Genomic DNA, 18,668 nt, shown 5'->3' with positions numbered 1-18,668 from the left:
AGTTACCAATATTTACCTAGTTTCACCATCGTTCTCTTTATGTCTGACATACACATAGAGATGTTTCATGTTTCATAAGGCTTTGTCTTTTTTTTTTTTTTATAGGTATCTTACAGACTTTTTGAAGACATGGGCCTCTTTGAAGCTTTTAAAATTCCAATTAGGGAATTTATGAATTATTTTCATGCTTTGGAGATTGGATACAGGGATATTCCTTGTAAGTATGCGTGATTTGTGAAATAATACTTTTAAAATATGTCAGATTTGCTGTGGGTAAATGGGATAGTGAATCATTAGCAGGTAGCACAGAATTACATATGGTAGATACTCAATATGGAGACATCATATGGTGATTACGGGATATCACCTGTGTTATAATCCTGGCTCCTTTATTTTTCAGCTGTATGAGACCCTAGGGTTTACTTAAGCTCTATGTGCCAAATTTCTTAGTCCATAAAATGAGGATTATAACACCTGCTTCATATGATTGTTAGGATCAAATAAGATTATCATTTTAAAGAGGCTATTTTAGTGCCTGGCACACAGGAAGTCCAACATAAGTCCACTTTAATGTGGTTATTTTTTGGAAATAAATAAATACTAAATGTATTGCTCATTTACTAACCCATCCCTTTTATTGGGTGAATTCAACTTTTGTTGTGGCATCTGAAGAGTTAAGTCACTATATATGTTTTCTCCACATAAGATAAAGTTGGCTGGTGTTTAGAGGGACAGGAGGATGATGGTCTGATGAATAAAATAGAAAAGACATCTGGAAGTGGTTATGGAAAAATGATGAGAAACATTTTTAAAAATCAGGTAAATGAGAAGACCCAAGGGAAACACACAATCAAGAATTCAAGCTTTGAGTCTTGCAGGAATAAGTTTCCCATTTATAATAATAAGAAATTGGAACACAGAGTAGATGTTAAATTTTCATTATGTAGCATTTCAGGAATCATCAATCACAACACATAAGTAAAATGGTCCTACAGTGCTACAAAATATATGGTTTGGGAGACAATATCTAAAGGTCCAAACAGGGAAACTGTGGAGATGTTCAAAAACCATGTAACACATTAAGGAAATAAATATATAGAAAGGAAAGTAATCAAACATAATATGTTGATTGGAGCATGTCTTGGAAATATGTTATTTAAATTATATTTTAGTTTTTAAGCTTTTAAAACTTTTAAAGTTTAAAACTTTTAAGCTTAAAAGTTTTAAAAGCTTTTATATTTGCTTTTATGCACCTCCGACTTCAGAGTTCTGTAACTTTTTCATAATTGTGAAGAGCTGAAGTTACATTAAAAACATAATTAATACTGATAAAGCACAAGTATTTCCAGGAAGGGGTATCACATTAACCTAGGGATTTACTATGAGTATATTGTTTTCAAAATCCCATCCACATGCTACATTGGAATGAATATGCACAGCAGATAGTGTATCATAGAAAAAAAGAATGAAGAACTGAATCTACCAATGAGATTTTCTGAAGAATATGGGACCAAAATACAGTCAGAGTAAGGCAGTTGGAGTAAGGCAAAGAGAAGCCGAACAGTACCAGGGCCCCTGGGAACATCTGGCTGTCAAATCCATGGAAGTTGGAAGAGAAATATGACAAAAGAGGTAGCTGGAAAGGATCTCAAGATAAGCCTTGCTTTCGCAATACAATTTTCCCAGGGCCCACCCTGGTTGGATGCCAGTGATTGACCTAAGTGTTCACAATTCCTCAAAGGTTAAGGAGTTATATAAATAAACTTTTCTAGAAAGGAAGCCACTAAAAACACTAAACAGCTAATCACTAGATTGAATTTCCAAATTCATGTTATATTTTCAAATGTATTTTAATGATATGATTAGCCATAGCAAAGTTCCACTGAGTTCAAATTAATACTAAACTTCATAGACATAAAAACTACCAACTTTTTCACAGGTAGTATGTCATTAAATCATAATTGAAAGATGGCAAGTGTTTAAGTACAAAAATAAGTTTTCAGATTCTAAGATTTATTATTCACTTTTATATTTTCTTATTACATTTTTATATGTTACAAGTAAATAGATATTTTTTTCCCTGAAAGAGTGGGTTCTTTATTCCAGGTGAAAAGAACTTGTTATAATAAACCTGCTTGTTCTATTAGAAGTCCCGGATACTCTCCATAAAGGGAATTTATTTACATCTTTTCATAGGAAAGCTCTAGCTTCATTTGTGATCACTTTTAACTAATAATGTTTAATATGGGCTGAGACTGTAAATTAATATGAATATTTATTAAAAGCTTCACTTATTAGTTATAATTAGCACGTACAAAAATTTGCTGTGTACCTACTTATTTTAATATTTACTTTGGACTATATTTCTAATGGTTCTATCTAAATAAATCCTTAGTTGAAAAGAAGCATAAGAGGAACCAAAGTTAAAATGGGATTGGATTAACTTTAATATGATAATGTGTGCTAATATTAGAAACTAAATTTCTTATTATAGTTCTAAGTGTACCTTTAACAGTTTTCAAGAGAAGAGGGTAAGTAGGAAAGCTTTTAAATTTGTAATTAGAATCCTGACAAAAATTGAAGAATCTAGATTTAAACAGAGAGTTAAATAAAGAAATTTCTTGTTAGTAGCAACAGAAAGACAAGAAATACGGTCAACTCAATAATATAAATGTGATCAAAATATATTTGTTCAATCAAACTTAGGATAAATTAATGTGTGATCAATACCCAATTGCATAAGGAGATAAATAATGTTTGGTGTCATTCATAGTCCCTTTCAATTGGGCGTTTTGCTTATTAAACAAAAATCCATTCGTATTCACTCATCAATCCAGTTATTTTTGATGGTAGTTTTTTTATTTTCAAAGAGTTTCTTCTCTAAAGTATATTCTCCCTAACACCTCTCATTCTGATTTAAGTTTGAGCAATGGGGAGAATGCCTCAGAAGTACCTGTGATCATGTAGCTATTTCATGGCAGCAATGAGAATAGTCCTGCTCAACCCATATTTAGTTCAGTTCAATTAAGCTGTACATGATGTGCCCACTGATTTTAAAGCTAGATATTGAAGTGATATGGTACATGCTAGAGGGGCAGAACTACCAGAGTATTAACTATATTCCAAGAGAAAACAAAATATTTGAAGTGTTACCTCTATTCTTTACTACTTCCGCTTACCCTATGGTGCATAGGAGCATAGACGAAATTTTAAATAAAAAATATATAAATTTGGATCTTAAAATCTGTGAATTTACATACAACTCCAACCCTCCACACCAGCTCACTTCAACTCTGTGCTTGAGGGAAAAGGAGAAAGTTGAGAAACCAAGTGTATCAAGACGGAAGAGGGAGATGGGCGGACTCTGGGAAAGAGGTAGGGTGTACCATGTGCTAGTGTATGCGTGTACGTGTATATGTTATTAAAGAGGGCGAGGGGGTTGCCACGTGAGTGAAGGCATCATCGAGAAGGCTTGCCCAAAATGCAGAGATGAAGGAAGAGGTATGATGATATTAAGGATAAAATAGCTCTGATAACTCTGATAACAGGATAGCTCTGATAACATTTCTTATCCTTCTCAGTTGCCTACCCTGGCCAGAACAAGAAGAGTCATCTTTTAGCATTTTTATGTATCACATAGAAACCTGTCAGTAACTTACATTGATCTTGCTAGCTTCTTTCCTGGGTGTCTTTGCTCCTGGGTTGGGTTACCAGAGAATTAATGACAAGAACAATGGAGATGCCAGCACTTGGCGTAATACCGAGTACATGCTAAGTGAATATTTGATTAATAAATATGTTATTGACTGCTAACAGGACAGATGGTTTTCTATTCTTCAATCTAAGTGATTGATGATGGTGTTATTCTCCTACACATACACACATATAACTAGATGTGTATATTTAAATAAGCAGGTAGATTTGGTTAGCGAATTTTTTTTATTTAGTACTTTTAAACCTGTACTCGAAAGCAAAAGGAACCTTTTTAAATATATATACTGTCTTTACCTAGTTTTTAAATCGAGATTGTACCAGTCTCATAAAATGAGTTTGGCAGCTTTTCTGCTTATATTTTCAGCACTAGATTATTTACTTAGGATTGATTGCTTGTTGAAAGTTTGTTTTTTTTTTTTTAAAAAAAAGCACTACCTATAAAGTTTTCTGGGCCTGGACCTTGGGGTGGGGGACAGGGCAGGGAGGATTAGAGCTCAAAAGCTGCGAGTTCACCTGGAATAGATATTATTGATTCCTTACCCCAAACAGGCTCTGCCAACACTATGAAACTGCCCCCCATCCACCTCTGTACCGCTATGTTCATGCACAGGTTTCTCTGACTTGCAATAATAATATTAACTACTGGCATATAGTAATCTTCCCAACTTGCAACAGGAGAAGATAATTTAACTAAGAAGCCAGCTTCCAACATATATCCCAAAAGTGGAACCCTACTCCCAGACTGCCATTTTCCAACCATACCAGGTCATTACTATCTTCTACCGCTGGAGGTAGAAGATACTTTATTTTATTCTTACAAATCCAGCATTGACTCTGGGAGAAAGCTGGTGATCTATACTAGTTTTATCTTGTTCTGCAGCAGCAATTTATTTTACATGAATAATGTTTACACAAATTACAAACTCACCATGTATCAGGCCCTTTAAAATCTATTTCCTTCTGTAATTGTCACAATTGTACTATGAATCTGGCAATATTATTCTCATATTTTTAAGATAAAGAAATGAGACTTTTTACTATATCTTATTTTTAAGATAAGGAAGTGGATTTTAAGTAACTCACCCAAGTTAGCATGAATAATAAATATTATAGCAGAGGTAAAACCATACCTGTCCCAAATCCAGAAAATTCTAGTATGATCAATTCATAAATAGCCCAAGTACAGACATAAAATATGATTGTAATTGTGTTGCCTGTGAATTATTTGTAAATGTAATGGGCTTGTATCACTTGAGATGGTCTATACTCAGGGATATAGATGCCAATCTTAATAAAATTGTTTTTTCAATTATCATATAATATTGATATTCATATTTATGATTGACACAGATATACAAGTTTTGCTATTTTCTCCTCAGAAGACTAGGATTTGAGTTTCTTTCTTCTTCTCCTTCTCCTTCTCCTTCTTCTTCTTCTTTTATTTTTTTGAGACAGTTTTACTCTTTCACCCAGGCTGGAGTGCAGTGGTGCAGTCTCAGCTCACTGCAACCTCCACCTCCCAGGTTCAAGCAATTCTCCTGCCTTAGCCTCCTAAGTAGCTGGGATTACAGGTGCCTGCCACCATGCTCGGCTAATTTTTGTATTTTTAGTAGAGACGGGGTTTCACCATGTTGGCCAAGCTGAACTTGAATTCCTGACTTCAAATGATTCACCTACCTCGGCCTCCCAAAGTACTGGAATTACAGGCATGAGCCACTGTACCCGGCTGGAGTTGAGTTTCTTTAAGCTCTTCTGATGAGATCTTTTCAAACCCACATCCAGGCCTCTCCACTGAATTTCTAGGGTGTTTACCTAACATTTAGCTGCATATTGTCACTTAAAGACTGATTCCTAATGGCTGCCAGAAATTTAATACCTACCCGGGTGCTACAATTGCCACATTGACCATAGGTTTCCTCTTTCTTCTCTGACTAGGGAATAGGTGTTTCTCTCATATTCTCCTTGTCATTCTAGTTCTCTCCTGTTTCTCTCTTCTCCTTATGTTAAGTATTATGCAGAAATGTAATCTCTTATACTAGAGAAGGAAACAGTATCATGGTTGTTTTGCAGAAATACAATAAGTGAAGTTAGTATATTTAGAATAAAGCATACTAATCAGTGAAGTATTATAAGGGGTCTGATAAACAAACAGAAAACTTGGAAGAATTGCACAGAAAAGGGAGGTGAGCCAAGAGCACACTGGGCATGTGGTTATGGTTTGAAAGAAGTTGAACTGCACATGTGGAGTACGACCCCCTTCCCTTATGACATTATGACTAGTGAATCTGGTTTTCCTGTAGGTTTTAACTCTTCTAAATGGCTTAGCTTCCTACATTACTATACAAAGAGGCTTTTCTTTTTCTTTTTAGATATTTCTTAGAACTTTATTCTGAAATTAGAATGTCTAGATCAGAGAATATAATTGATTGTGGCTTTGAATTTTGCTTGTGGATGAAATCTACATATAAAAGATATTTTACTGCAGTGCTTTAAGATCGATACAGAGAAATGGTATTATGTTCTATTCCCAGATTATTTTTGAGTACCGTTGATCAGAGATGAACTATTCTGTCTGATTTAGTTGAAGTATGTCATAGCTATTACATTTATTCTTGTTCTCTGCATAGTTTTATGCAGGAGCATGAAAATAAGTACCAGAGTAAACATTGCACTGTTTCACACAGTGTGTTTCCTGTATACTTAGTTTCTAGTCAACTATTGACACAGAGTTTTCTACTTCAGATACCTGCACGCATAATAAATGTTACAAGTAGGGTTGTTGTTTTTTTTCTTGTTACTATGGATGTTATAAAGTTACGGAAGAGTAATCAAAGAATATTTGTCCTAGAAAGTTTGGCCGACTTTCATGGAAATAGTAAAATGTTAGAACTAAACTGTTTATCCAGTAGATGGCACTCTTAGTTCTTGGACCCCAAAGTTCGTAAATTGATGACTGTTCCTATTCACTGGTTACAGATCATAACAGAATCCATGCCACTGATGTTTTACATGCTGTTTGGTATCTTACTACACAGCCTATTCCAGGCCTCTCAACTGTGATTAGTGACCATGGTTCAACCAGTGATTCAGGTATGTATGAAGTGAATCTGCACTGACTTATGAGAAATGGGAACAAGGGTGTTTTTTTCCAAAAAAAAGGAAGTCAAGACAAATGATGTCAGTTTAATACTTTTTAAAAAAATTTTTTTTTTTTTTTTTTTTTTTTTTTTGAGGCGGAGTCTCGCTCTGTCGCCCGGACTGGAGTGCAGTGGCCAGATCTCAGCTCACTGCAAGCTCCGCCTCCCGGGTTTACGCCATTCTCCTGCCTCAGCCTCCCGAGTAGCTGGGACTACAGGCGCCCGCCACCTCGCCCGGCTAGTTTTTGTATTTTTAGTAGAGACGGGGTTTCACCGTGTTAGCCAGGATGGTCTTGATCTCCTGACCTTGACTCTCATTTTCTCTTCTCAGATTCTGACAGTGGATTTACACATGGACATATGGGATATGTATTCTCAAAAACGTATAATGTGACAGATGATAAATACGGATGTCTGTCTGGGAATATCCCTGCCTTAGAGTTGATGGCGCTGTATGTGGCTGCAGCCATGCATGATTATGATCACCCAGGAAGGACTAATGCTTTCCTGGTTGCAACTAGTGCTCCTCAGGTAAATCTTTAGATTTTGGTTGGGAGAACTAATTTAAAGATTTCTCAAGAAAGTGAAGTTGAGTATGATTTACAATTGGCCCCAAGTTAATATAAGCTGAACTATATATAGTCTCATGTTAAAATTCTCAGAGACCATGCTAATTCTGAAAAGAAACCATGGATTCTTCCAAGATTCTAATAGCAGGTATACAACTTTATTATCTGTGGGAATCATTTCTCAGTTTTCTTCCTAGGAAGAAAACCTACTTGAATTCATGTTAACGGACCTCTTCAACAAACAAAAGGCAACCTATACAAAATCCCCTTTCTGAAAAGATTAGAGAACCAAGTATTTCTTGGACTTTTAAGAATGTAAGGTTTCTTCGTATATAAATACCATTCCTTTGAAATATATTCATTATAATGATTATGATTCTTATGACGTATCTATAGGTTGGTAGGATTTTAACATCAATTTATTTCATTGGAGGAATTTTTTTTTTTTTTTTTTTTTTGCCTAAACATAGATTCCAAAAACAGTGAATAAATTTAAAGTTCATCTTGGTGTATAGTTCCATCTAAGTAAAAAAAATTATCACTAAGTATCTAGACATACCCATTTATACAATCAAATTTAGCCCCTAATTTATTTAATTAGCTGAACCCAAGTTACTAAACATTCTGAGATCCTCTCTTCTTCCACAAGATCTAGAGACCAGTTTCATTCGATATTGACTTTTCTGTTTTCTTCTTTGCCTCTTATGTTCTATTCCACTGCTATCCATTTCCATAGCTGAGCTTATGGACTGTTCCATAGTTTTTCTTGAATCTATATACAATAAAACTTATCTGGTAATTTTTTTCTTGACTGTCTACCTTCTTTCCACTTGTCTTTCATACACCAAAATTATTTTTTCTAAATATAGACAAAAATCCACTGGCCAGGATAATTTGCCGTTCAGATTTTTTTACACATCTACATTTTTATGTACCTCTATGTTGATATTCAGTGCTTAGTGTCTTCTTTGTATCCTATGTCTTTTTATTTCTCCATAGGCCATCTTGCACCCTAGTGTTCAGGCATTTTGTAGGCAGCTTTCCTTTAAAAAAAAATTATCTAATAAAACTTCTCTCTGCATTATTAGAGAATTTCAAACAAGTAAATGCCATTTTATGTCTTCAAATACTTGATAAAAGGTGATATTTCCTGTGGAGTGGAGTGAGAATGTTTTAAATCATAAGCATTTTGGGGATTCCATTCATCTTTAATAGCTATATGTATTTAAGAGGAGGTAATGCTTATGCCAGATATAGAAAGTAGCCTAGTTACCTCTTGAGGTATTGTAGCATTGGTATAATTATATATCATATATATATATATTTACATGCATATGTAAATATAATTATTTTCTTCCTCCCTCCTCTTTCTTTTCTATTTGTATATATTTTTTATGTTTAAATTCCTGTACCCTACAAAGAAATCTAAAGAAAAAAAATCTTTAAAAAAATATCTATTAAAATACGCTAGTGCCTCCTCACAAGAGTTTGGACTAAGTTTTCAAGGAAAGGAATTTATCTTACTAAAAAGGTACATTTAATCAAGAAAAATAATAGAGTCATTGTACAGTAATAAGTGATTCTTAATAAGCAGGAGTCATGTGATTACATTTCTTTGTTGTATGAATAAAAAGCAATTTCAAAAGCATTGCATATTCTCAGGATTGTTGTGATTTTTTTTTCTTAAAAAGTTAAATTCTTAACTCTCTTATTTTCCTAGGCGGTGCTATATAACGATCGTTCCGTTTTGGAGAATCATCACGCAGCTGCTGCATGGAATCTTTTCATGTCCCGGCCAGAGTATAACTTCTTAGTTAACCTTGACCATGTGGAATTTAAGCATTTCCGTTTCCTTGTCATTGAAGCAATTTTGGCCACTGACCTGAAGAAACACTTTGACTTCGTAGCCAAATTTAATGGCAAGGTAAATAGAGCTGTACCAGTCTTCTTTTTTTTTTTTTTTTTTTTTTTTTTTGAGACAGAGTCTTGCTCTGTTGCCCGGGCTGGAGTGCAGTGGCACAAACTTGGCTCGCTGCAACCTCTGCCTCCTGGGTTCAAGCGATTCTCCTGCCTCAGCCTGCCAAGTTGCTGGGATTACAGGCTCATGCCACCACACCTGGCTAATTTTTGTATTTTTTTTTTTTTTTTTTTTTTTCAGTGGAGATGGAATTCCACCATGTTGGCCAGGCTGGTCTCAAACTCCTGACCTCGTGATCTGCCTGCCTTGGCCTCCCAAAGTGCTGGGATTACAGGCGTGAGGCACTATGCCTGGCCACACCAGTCTTCATTTTATAGACACATTGAAAGATATCGTGGAAGTAAACTGTTGAACAAAACATGTTACTATCAACTCTCATATGTCAAATGTGAAAATGGAATACAATAAAATGTTTAACCAGAAGCAGACATATAGGTGTTGATCTGAATCTAGATGCCCAAGAAGCTGAGATGCTGTCTCTATGGATTATGCTTTGTACCACAGAGAAATAACACATTCTGTCATTGTGGTTTTTGATTGATTTAATTTGTTCTCATCTCTATGGTATATTTATATAAACTATCTGGCAACAGTACAGATCAAAATCTTGAAGCACAATTTTATACCTCAAAAGTAAATGCCCAAATATTAAGTTATGACAATTTTTTATGAACTGTAACTATATGATTTTAGTAGTCATTGATAATAAGGCCAAGCGCAATGGCTCACGCCTGTCATCTCAACACTTTGGGAGGCCAAGGTGGGTGGATCACTTGAGGCCAGGAGTTCGAGACCAGTCTGGCTAATATGGCGAAACACCATCCCTACTGAAAGTACAAAAATTGGCCAGGGATGGTGGTGCACACCTGTAGTCCTACCTACTTGGGGGGCTGAGGCAGGAAGATTGCTTGAACCTGGGAGGTGGAGGTTGCAGTGAGCCAAGACTGCACCACGACACTCCAGCCTGAAAGACAGAGCAAGACTCTGTCTCAAAAAAAGAAATTTTTTTTATTATATATGCCAGTTTTAAAAAGCATTTGTTGCTAATTCAATAATTAATGATTTTTAAAATTTTCATTTTTGTAGGTACATAGTAGGTGTATATATTTATGGGTTACATTAATAAATTCATATAATGTATAATAATCACAACAGAGTAAATGGGGTATCTGTCACCTCAAATATTTATCCATTGTGTTACAAGCAATCCAGTTATATTCTTTTAGTTATTTTAAAATGTATAATTAAATTTTTTTGACTACACTCACCCTGTCGCCCATTATTATTATTTTATCCATAATTCATTATTTTGCTTTTTCATGAACTTTTTTTTACCATTAATTTACACAGGCCAATAACATTTTTAAGTAGCTAGAGGTTCCCAATTATTTGGTATTATGATCCCTGTATAATATGAAGACAATAAATGTTCTATTGTTTTCTGTTCAACTTTTGTTTTTATCAAAGCAAAACATAGTTTAACTTTGTCTCTCAAATAGGTAAATGATGATGTTGGAATAGATTGGACCAATGAAAATGATCGTCTACTGGTTTGTCAAATGTGTATAAAGTTGGCTGATATCAATGGTCCAGCTAAATGTAAAGAACTCCATCTTCAGTGGACAGATGGTATTGTCAATGAATTTTATGAACAGGTAACTGACAACTGTTTGATATAGCTTAATCTATACTTACAGGTTGCTCATGAATTGCTGAAAGCTTCTAACAGCTATGAAAGTATGATCACTCTATTTAATATTCATATTTTTATCAGAAAATGCACTGGTCAATTTTGATCAAGAGATAAAAAGTGACATGTGTAAAAATTGGACTCAAATATAATCGTAGAACTCTATGATAAAGTTATTTGCAAGCATTTGGGGGGAAGAAGATACTGAGATAGTGGAAGTCAGACGTTAAGAAGATCCTTGAAATACTGCTCTTTTATAGATGTATTTATTATCATAGAAGGTAGTTTAAATGTATATGGAGTAGCTTATATGTATATGGTAGTTTAAATGTATATGCATGTCACATTAATTTCACTTACTTTCCTAAAGAAATTATTTGTTATCATAGAAGGTAGTTTAAACATATATGGAATAGTTTATATGTATATGTATATGGTAGTTCAAATGTATCTGCATATTAGATTAACTTCACTTTTGTAAAAAAATTATTAACAGCATTATATGAAAAAGCTAAAAAGAAATAGGCATTTCATTTGACATGATAATGTGAGAGTTAACAGACTACTCAAAAAGCTACCACAATTACATAAGCCGGGATTGATCCTTCTGACATTAGCCTACACCAATCAGAATGCACTTGAACCTTCCTGTTTGGTCCTGTGAACCACTCTTAAAAATAATGTGGAGGTGAAGGAGCATGCATAAAGGACAGGAATAAGTGACAGAAAAGCACGTGAAAAAAATGAAGATATTTACTCTTGGGGAAATATAACTGTCTTCAGATATTTAAAGGAGTGACATGCTAATTTAGAAATAGGTTAATCATAACATTGCTGTGGAGATTAAAGAAGATAAATTATGTAACATACTTAGCACAGGATCTGATTCATAAAAAAAGTTAGATCCCTCTCTACTGCCCTAAAAAAGGTATGAATATGCCAGTCTATAGAAGTTATTGGGAGGTAGAGTTCAGGTCAATGTCAGAAAGAAATTTATATTGCTAAAGCTGTCCAAAAATAGGCTGAGACACCTTACTAATGGTAATAAATTGACTGTCATTGGACATATTTAAACAGAGATTAGAATGAAATTTTATGGTTACTATAGGTAGGATTCATATATAGAATGAAAGGTTTGTGTTTTTTAAAAATAATGTATTGCCCTTCCTAAGAATGGGATTAATTCATAATCATTCCTGAAATATGGAAATGCAGAAAAATGTAAATTAAAGGGAAAATTCATGTATAATAATACCACTTCTTAGGCGTAATTGTTGCTGATATTTTGAGATATTTTTAATTTTACTAGATAACTGCTGGCTAAAAATCTCCCTGTTTTCCTCAGAAACATTTGAAGCACTTCAAAATAAAACATTTGTACAGTAATATTATTAAACATATAGATAAATAAGAATATCAGAAACCACGCAATCACAGGAGGTACATTAAAAATTCAAACAAAATCTGGGATAAGGTAACCCCTTGAATTGGGCAATAAATTCTTTAAAGCTTTCTGGAAGTCAGAGCAAAAAAGGAAAATAGTCCACATTTATATATTTTTTTAAATAATTGTTCTCACTATTGCATTTTTTTTTTTTTTTTTTGAGACAGAGTCTCACTCTGTCACTCTGGAGTGCAATGGCACGATCTCAGTTCACTGCAACCTCCACCTCCTGGATTCAAGTGATTCTCCTGCCTCACCCGCCCGAGTAGCTGGGATTACAGGTGCCTGCCACTATGCCCCGCTAATTTTTTGTATTTTTAATAGAGATGGGGTTTCACCATGTTGGCCAGGCTGGTCTCGAACTCCTGACCTTGTATAATCCCAAAGTGCTGGGATTACAGGCATGAGCCACCACGCCCAACCTCACCATTGCATTTCATATAAATGCATTATATGAAACACTGACTTGTGTGATAAAAATATCATCTACTTATACATTAGAATTTAGACTTTCTGTATTTCTCCTTGATAAAAATCAAAAACCTCAAGATCACAAAAGTACTAATTAGCAACAGTGTTTCTATAGGAATCTTAGCAATTGAGGTAGGATCCTTTAGCAGTCAAGTAAAGAAATTTGTGCATTAATGTCTGGGGTTTTGCATATTTACAAATTTCAGACACCAGGTGAATGTTGACTTCGCTTGTATTTTATTTCCAGGGCGATGAAGAGGCCAGCCTTGGGTTACCCATAAGCCCCTTCATGGATCGTTCTGCTCCTCAGCTGGCCAACCTTCAGGAATCCTTCATCTCTCACATTGTGGGGCCTCTGTGCAACTCCTATGATTCAGCCGGACTAATGCCAGGAAAATGGGTGGAAGACAGTGATGAGTCAGGAGATACCGATGACCCAGAAGAAGAGGAGGAAGAAGCAGCAGCACCAAATGAAGAGGAAACCTGTGAAAATAATGAATCTCCAAGTAAGTTCTAAAACCTAGTTCTAATGTGTTTTCCTTGGGATTGCTTTCTTACTTTAGATGAATGTTATGCTTCTCATGAAATACAATACTCCAGGTCTACACATCATTTGCCGAGTTTGATTACGGGTAGCTCCCTTCCCTAATATCATAACAATAGAAATTCCAGACTACGGAATCTATAATAATAATACATATGATACAAAGATGATACAAAGATATCTTCATCATGAAGTTTAAAAAAAAAAAAAAAAGGATTTGAAGCCTATTCTTCAGGGTATCTGCTTTTTGGGTTTTTTTTCCGGTTTTTTTTTTTTTGAGATGGAGTCTCGCTCTGTTGCCCAGGCTGGAGTGCAGTGGCGCCATCTCAGCTCACTGCAAGCTCCACCTCCCGGGTTCATGCCATTCTCCTGCCTCAGCCTCCCAAGTAGCTGCGACTACAGGTGTCCGACACTACACCCGGCTATTTTTTTGTTTTTTTTTTTGTATTCTTAGTAGAGACAAGGTTTCACTATGTTAGCCCAATAGTCTCGATCTCCTGACCTTGTGATCCACCAGCCTTGACCTCCCAAAGTATAGGGATTACAAGCGTGAGCCTCCACGCCCGGCCGCTTCAGGTTGTCTTAGTGATTTAAAAGTGAAAGAGTTTCAGTTACCGTGAAGACCAATCATAGGTTTTTATTGGCTTGGTTAGAGGAACTCCATGTGAAGAGATAGGTGGTAGTATTCATTTGTTCATTCAACAGACATTTATTGAGCACCTGCTCTGTGTCAGGCATCCTAGGTACTAGAGATAGAGCTGTGGGGAAAAAAGACAAAAAAAAAAAAAATCCTTGCCCTTATAGAAGTATATTCTAGTGGGATCAGTAGACAATAAACAGAACAAGTGAGTATATCTATAGTGTGTTAGATACAGTATTATTTACTGTAGTGATAAATACTGAGAAATATGAGAGTAAAAATAAAAGGAGGAGATATAAAATATTATAGAGATAGGTTAAAATTTTAGGTAAGATAACCAGTGATAGGAAAGATGTAAACAAGGGAAAGATTGTAAAAAGAAAAAGAAAAGACCTGCAAGAAGTAAGGGAGTGCTCCCTGGGGCTGTATGTGGAAAGAGGATTCTAAAGAGAGGAGAAAGCAACCTATGCAAACATCCAGAGGTGTACATTGGGTGGGGTGTTCAGGGAACAGCAGGAGAACTGGGATAGCCGGAGCAGCAGGACAGAGGCAGTCGGGAACCAAGCTGTCCAAGGGAGAGAATACAGTCATGGGTTCTTAGTTTCTGTTTCTGGTTGGGCCAGTAAAGCCCCTTCCTCATCCCTCTGTTCTGCTTATCACTAGAGACAGAAACTAACAACCATGGTTTCAGGTGCTGAAAGCCTAAAACAAAACAACACAGAAGAACAGCAACAACAAATAAGTCAGCCTAGACGAGCTTGGAAGATAGGACTCTATAGGTCATGGTAAGAGTTGTGGCGTTTACTCTTGAGTAAGATGGGAAATCGTCAGTGGTATTGAACAGAAGCATTAGTAGACTCAACTTACATTTTAACCGGACTGCTTCAGCTGCTCTATTTAGAATATGCTTGGGGTTGGGAAGGGAGCAAGGATAGACATAGGGGGATCAGTTAGGAGACCGTTGAAATTATCCAAGTGAGAGATGACTGTGTCTTTGGACCAGGGCAGTAGCAACAGTGACAACGACAACTTACCACATCTAGTAATTGCCTGGAGTGCATCATGTGGCCAATCTAACCTATTTAGCTTAATCAACAATAAAATCATTTTTATTCATGCCTCTAAAGCTACTCTCCTATTTATCCTGTCATGAAACAAACAGTGACTAATAGCATAATTAGTAAAAATCCATGACCCTTACAATGACATTACACAAATACTGTTCCTGTGTTTGTAAGAACATAGTATGTGATTTCTGTTTACCTTTACAGATAACGTACCATCTTAATATTCTTAAAGTTCTTACCAAAAATACAACCAATGAAAGACATTCCGATCATTTTGTGCCTATTTTTATCACAGTCAGGATAATGCACAACTTGGTTCATTCCAACCATCTTGTAAGCAGATTAACCTTATACTGATCCATTTTACTCTCATATAAGCACCTTGTTGTAGGCACACATAAGCAAACATAAAGAAGTCATTATCAATTATGAACTTATGAGGTAGAATTTTGCAAATTGAGCTTTAGGTCAGATCTGGCCTGTTAATTATTTTTTGTAGAATGGGGGAAAATAAAAGTTGTTTTTCTTCAATATGCTACTGTCAAAGTAATTATATTTTATTTATCTGATGCAAATAAAAAGACTTCCATTAGAAAGTTTGTACTGATCTTGGGATTCAGAGCTAGAAACCAAGACTTGGATTTCATGGGTTATTCATTCATTTTTTTCACTCAATAAACATGTATTAGTTTTCTCTTTTTATTTGTTTTCATTTCAAAGAGCCAGGTAGTTTGCTGTCTTACTAAGAATAAGACAGTTTTTCCACTGAATGAAGGTATTGTCGGCTTAGCCTCTGGAAAAGCTTTGTTCCCAGGGGCCCTGACTTACTGCTATTTGAACTCAAACACATGGAAAATACGGACACATAGATCCAGGCATTGGGAATTGAAGGACCCAGGCCGGAAGATTTAACAGGCTCAACTTGTCAACCTAGCCTTTAGCAGCAAATGCTACAACCACATATTGCATTTCTTTCTGTTCTGAAAGATTGGGTTGTCATACCTTCCCGTTTTTATCAAGTTCACTAAAGCAGGAATGAGAGTTTTTGGGGTTCTGTTTGCTCATGCCTTCCAAAAGTTAACTGACCACATTATATTACAATTTAAAAATATCCCATCCACAATGATTTGATATGTAGCTTTGGAAATAATATCTTTAAAGTATTTCTTTACAACCAAGAAAATGGTAAATATGGAGCAACGTTAGTATTTACTAAATATTGGCCACATAGAGTAACGGAACTTTAGAAATGAAGGGGGAATCGATGCTTATCAGTTTAGCTGCCTCACTTTACAAAAGATTAAACTAAGGCTCAGAAATTTAAATAACATTGCAAGGTTGTAGAACCAGAAAGGGAACCTAGGTTTCTTAATTTTTAACTTCAGTGCTTTTGGTTCTTAGTAATTTTGATTTCAGAATTCATACTGGCTAAAATGGTTACCTTGACTTTGCCTAATACTTAGGTTTCAGAAAAAAATAAATATGCACAGATGAGTTCTGTAGTTTGTAAAACTTGGAGATGTCCCAGGAAACACAGAATAAAATGATTCAATATGGTATCCTAGGAAAAGAAGGTTTTTATCCCACCTTATAATTAAATCTGAAAGATTCCTACAGCGAACTAAGAGGTTTCTAATGAAGTACTAAGCTGCATTTAGAATTTGAGCAATGAAAGGCTCTTTGTTCTCCTTTCAAAAGGTTCCAGTACTGAACAATTTGGCTCCCAATACAGGCATGTTTTAGACCACCTGCGGACTCTAATCTACGCAAATTTATTTGGTACAAACTTTCTTCTACGTCACCTTCTTATTCAGTATAATTCCAGAGAGGTTTATTGCTAACATTTAACAGTATTAATAAGAGGACGGCTACTCTCAGGGGGACTGCCCTGGAAGGGAAAAAGAGGAAAATTGAGCTTTTGTTAGCTTCTTCACTATGAATGCACTTCAATCAATGTGTATAACTTTAAGATGAAATAATCACCTTGAACTGAAGAGTGTTTGCTGTAACCATGATTCAAACCTGTCCATCACGCAGGGGTCCTCTGCAACTCTCTTGATTCAAACGATTAGGTTAAAAAGTATATTAACATTTAAGAATTTCTCAACGGAATTTGATTTATAACAAAAACAGAGTAGAAATAGACAAGTAGAGGTAGAAGGGTAATTTTTAATTTGCTTTTTAAAAATCTGATGTATTAATGTATTTTATTGACTTTCATAGAAAGAATTCAAATTTATTTAAATTGCAATTATATCTACTGCCCTTGTTAGGAAGCTTTCAAATGGAAGAATTGATATAAGGGGTCATAGCCTGTGGCCCATACACTTTTGCCTGTGTCCCAGTTCTTCAAACTTTGCTTGGAATACTGCTAGCCCCTTTTCAACTAGTGTATTTAATTCTCATTACTTACATCCAGCCCAGGTACCAGGTCCTTTAAAAAAATTATACCTAATTTTCCACAGTTTGAGTCTTTTGTGTTGCCGTGGTTTGATGTATCAAAGATAAATTGCGCCAGACATTTGTTAAAAATGGCAATGAAGGCTTTATTCAAGACTACTGTAATAGGGGAGACAGATTGAACTCTGTTGAAGCAAAAGGCAGAATTGTTACATGCTGCTGTAAGCTAGTGAAAAAGTGCTGGAGGACGTTATGGGAGCATTGGCTAGTATGATTAAGTCACCTGTTAATTGGTACTTACTAAAGTTAGGCTCCTCCCTCCCCACAGAGACTAGGAGATAGGCCTGCCTGCTTGCCTACCTTTCTTCTTTCCTTCCATCCTTCCTTCCTTCATTTAAATCTTTTTTAAATTTTAAAATTTACATTTTATTTTGTAAGATCGTAAAGCTAGTTAGAGGCTGGGAGAAGATTTACCTATATTCCAGAGGGACAGAGAAATAATTTGCTGTTTCAGGTTTTCTAAAGTAAATGCTCTGACAAGAGGGAGGTCAGGGTCCTATAGTCTAGAAGTCTAACATTGAGTCAAACTGAGAGAAATGGCAAGCCCATCTTGGTCACAAGAATATATCTGTCATAAAACATAGCACTTGTATTTCAGTTTTTGTCTTCTTGGCGTGCTCTCTTACAGAGAGTATAAGCTCTTTAAGGCAAGCTCTGAGCTTAATTGATCTTTGTTTCCAAAGTGTCCTGGAAAGTATTTGCCAGTTAGTTTGAGTCTATCTCATGCAGAAATGATGACTATCATACATATATTTTTTTTCCTTTTGACTCTGCCTGTGTTCATTTCCCTCAGCACTCATTCAATTTAATAATTGTCATTCTGTGTCTGTATGGTTCAAAACTAATTCAAGATAATTTAATGTCCTTTTTCTGCACTGTGTTTTAAAAATTAATTTTCTTGTTCTGTAGAGTACAAGAAATGTCTGCAGTGCACTGTAATAAAACCGTTAAAAG

General features: G+C 35.4%; 1 protein-coding gene across 1 annotated transcript in view; it reads left to right on the top strand.

The window, feature by feature from the left end:
- Nucleotides 1–18,668, top strand: part of PDE3A (phosphodiesterase 3A) — a 323,428-nt gene that overhangs the window by 283,451 nt on the left and 21,309 nt on the right. The window contains exons 10-15 of the mRNA XM_033222717.1: nucleotides 106–217; nucleotides 6,691–6,804; nucleotides 7,183–7,382; nucleotides 9,141–9,344; nucleotides 10,898–11,053; nucleotides 13,251–13,509. Coding sequence (XP_033078608.1) covers nucleotides 106–217; nucleotides 6,691–6,804; nucleotides 7,183–7,382; nucleotides 9,141–9,344; nucleotides 10,898–11,053; nucleotides 13,251–13,509 — 1,045 coding nt within the window. The remainder of the gene's footprint in view (nucleotides 1–105; nucleotides 218–6,690; nucleotides 6,805–7,182; nucleotides 7,383–9,140; nucleotides 9,345–10,897; nucleotides 11,054–13,250; nucleotides 13,510–18,668) is intronic.

This window comes from Trachypithecus francoisi, unplaced genomic scaffold (genome assembly GCF_009764315.1).
Source record: "Trachypithecus francoisi isolate TF-2019V2 unplaced genomic scaffold, Tfra_2.0 Lachesis_group11, whole genome shotgun sequence".
NCBI lineage: Eukaryota > Metazoa > Chordata > Mammalia > Primates > Cercopithecidae > Trachypithecus > Trachypithecus francoisi.
The sequence above is the reverse complement of the archived record's forward strand: the minus strand, read 5'-3'. Positions and strand labels throughout refer to the sequence as shown.